General features: G+C 45.4%; 1 protein-coding gene across 4 annotated transcripts in view; it reads right to left on the bottom strand.

Annotated features, from left to right (window-relative positions):
- Farp1 (FERM, ARH/RhoGEF and pleckstrin domain protein 1) overlaps nt 1–2797 on the bottom strand; it is a 246828-nt gene that overhangs the window by 14253 nt on the left and 229778 nt on the right. For all 4 annotated transcript variants that reach the window (XM_028771320.1, XM_028771347.1, XM_028771329.1 and 1 more), the window contains exon 17: nt 973–1054. In XM_028771320.1, coding sequence (XP_028627153.1) covers nt 973–1054 — 82 coding nt within the window. The remainder of the gene's footprint in view (nt 1–972; nt 1055–2797) is intronic.

Here is a 2797-nt window from a genome sequence, read left to right as displayed (position 1 = left end):
ATAACAACACACCACCCACACACAGATACTGCCTACACACACACATACCACACCATACACACACTCCATATATACCACATACACTGTCTCCACCCCATAACAACACACCATCTGCACACAGATACCTGTTCCACACACACACAATAACACCCCACACAGAGCAGGAAGTTGACAAGAAATGTCTTGGGCAGCTCTTTATCCCAACACAGCGACAATGGGAAATAGCCAAACAGACAATGGGAATGGATTCAAGCCTCACAGCACCCTCAATCCTGTGGGCGTCCTCCTACACGGTAGGGTCTCCTTACCATGGACAGCGGGCTGTAGTACTAGCTGGCTCTGCCACAGTGGAGGCAGCATGAGTGGCTGCCTTCTTAGGGATCATTCTTTTCTTGGGACAGCTATCAGGAACTGAGGTTACTGGCATGCCTCAGCTGCTGAAACTTAACACTTCTTAAAAACATACACACAGATATGTTCAGCAGACAAATTGTGTGAATCAAAGCAAAACCTTCTGTATTACAGGCATCACTAAATGTGTCCAAATGGGCAAGTATTAATCATAGACAATGGTAGGAGAGGATTGTGGGCTAATGCTTCCTAGCTCTCTTGGGTATACGTTCATTGTAGATGCTGCTGTTTAAAAACGGATTTGCCTTTGATGGGTTTAAAGACAGGGGATTTATTGGAAGGCCTAGATAGTCTGTCACCTAGGACTTTGTCATGCACAAAGGAAGTCAGAACAACTGACTGAGGAAACATTCAGTAGAAACATTGTCTGCATTGTTTTTAAGGTTGCGAGTGACCTGTGTATAACTAAATACCTGTGGCTTGTCTCCAACGCAGTTCCCCAGTAACGTTCTCTAGAAAGGTGAATGGACTGACTACATGGTCATCCCTGGGTGCTTTTCAAATGTTGACAGGCCAGGATACCCGCCTCCCCTCGCCCCGAACCAGTCCCAACCAGCTCACCTTCATGCCCTGAATGTTCTTCAGCATGACGTCCCCGATTCTTTGGTAATCTCCTCTGATGTGGGCATTTGAGCGGCCTTCCCTGCAGCAGATGAGGTAGACACACAGAGTTAGTGATGAAACACCCACTTGAACATCTCTCTTCCAATCACCCAGATGGATTCCTCTCCAGTGGTTCCTATGTATTTTTCTTGGGAGCATATTCATTAAGTGCTGGAAGACCTCTAAATTAGCCCCCAGTTCAGTAGAGCCTTCCTCTTCTATCCACTAGTGAGTCCAGCACTCCGGAGGCTGTGGTAGGAGGATTGTGAACTCAAGGCTAGCCTGAGCTATATAGTAATACCCTGTCTCAAAAATCAAACCAACAAAAGATCTCCATTTGTTTTTGAAAGATAACGATGGTTGCGTTTTATGGAATTTTTTTTTCCTTCTACACATGAGTCATGAGATCAGCCAGCATAAACAACATTTGCACCAATTTGCTTATGCACTGATTCCATCCTTGGGACTAGGAGACACTCAAAGGGAGCACGATACCATCCCCAATCAGGGGCTCTGTTCCCAAGAGATCTTAAATCAGAAGCAATGAACCTCTTGTAAAGCCCTAAGGAAGCAACACTGTGACTGAAGACTCTCAGGAGATCCATTCCTGGAGGGGGAGTGGTGGTGTGCCGATGACAGAGAGAGGCAGGATGGATGACCAAGTAAAGTGGGGGTAAGGCAGCTTCCCCCCACACACACACACACATACAGGCCATAGACGGTGAACCCGTCTCTAGAGTACTAGGGCTCAGTGCCTTGGCAGACATTCCTAACTCAGGGCTCAACTAGCAAAGAGAAAATAGTATTTGCTGACCATTTCCCTGATTAAAGTGAGCACAATATAGGCACTGACTCAATTTGACCTTCAAAGCAAACTTGAGAGGCAACTGTATCTTTCTTGTTTCATCTCTAGCTGAGGTACATAGAAACATGCTTGTCACGAGGCCATGAGCTTGCACTTGGCCGTGGCAGTTTAGTCTCTAGGGCTACGCTTTGTACCACATGCCTGTTCACATCCTAATTTAGCGGTAGGAATGGAGTCCTAAGGAGACTTCCTTCTTGTGTCTACTTGCTGTCTGAGTGCGCTCTCTCTCTCTCTCTCTCTCTCTCTCTCACACACACACACACACACACACACACACACACACATACACACACACACACAGAGTCTGCATGCAGCATGAAGCCACATTTATAGGGCATTAGCTCTGGGTGATGACACAGGAACAGGCTGCAGCCATCTACAGCTCTGCACAGCATAGCACATCTGTCTGCCCCACCCTCCCTGATCAGACAGAGCTCCAAGGCAGAGGAGTCAAACATAGGACAAGCCCATGGGACAGGGAACAAGCCTCGAAGTCTTGCTACCTCATGTGGGATTCTCCAGTCGACACACCTAAGGCATTTATTTTACTAAGAACAACCCAAAGGTCATTTTATTATCAAGAACATGAAGAAGTAATTATAATTTGTCTAGAACATCCTCCGGATCTTAACCCCACAAGAAAAGGGTCCTTGTTTGGAAGGCAGGGCCACATATTTGTTGTCTGGATAATTACTGCACTGTAACAGCTGAAAATTCTTTTGACAATTTCATTTAGGAAAACCATGATCCACACAATGTGATTAATTTAGTTCCATGAATACCTATATGTGACTTCATGTGCATCGAGTCAATGTATACAATGTGTACACAGAGACAATGTATACAATGTGTACACATAGAGACAATGTAAACAATGTGTACACATAGAGACAATGTATACAATGTGTACACATAGAG

Source organism: Grammomys surdaster, unplaced genomic scaffold (genome assembly GCF_004785775.1).
Source record: "Grammomys surdaster isolate TR1022 unplaced genomic scaffold, NIH_TR_1.0 65, whole genome shotgun sequence".
NCBI lineage: Eukaryota > Metazoa > Chordata > Mammalia > Rodentia > Muridae > Grammomys > Grammomys surdaster.
The sequence above is the reverse complement of the archived record's forward strand: the minus strand, read 5'-3'. Positions and strand labels throughout refer to the sequence as shown.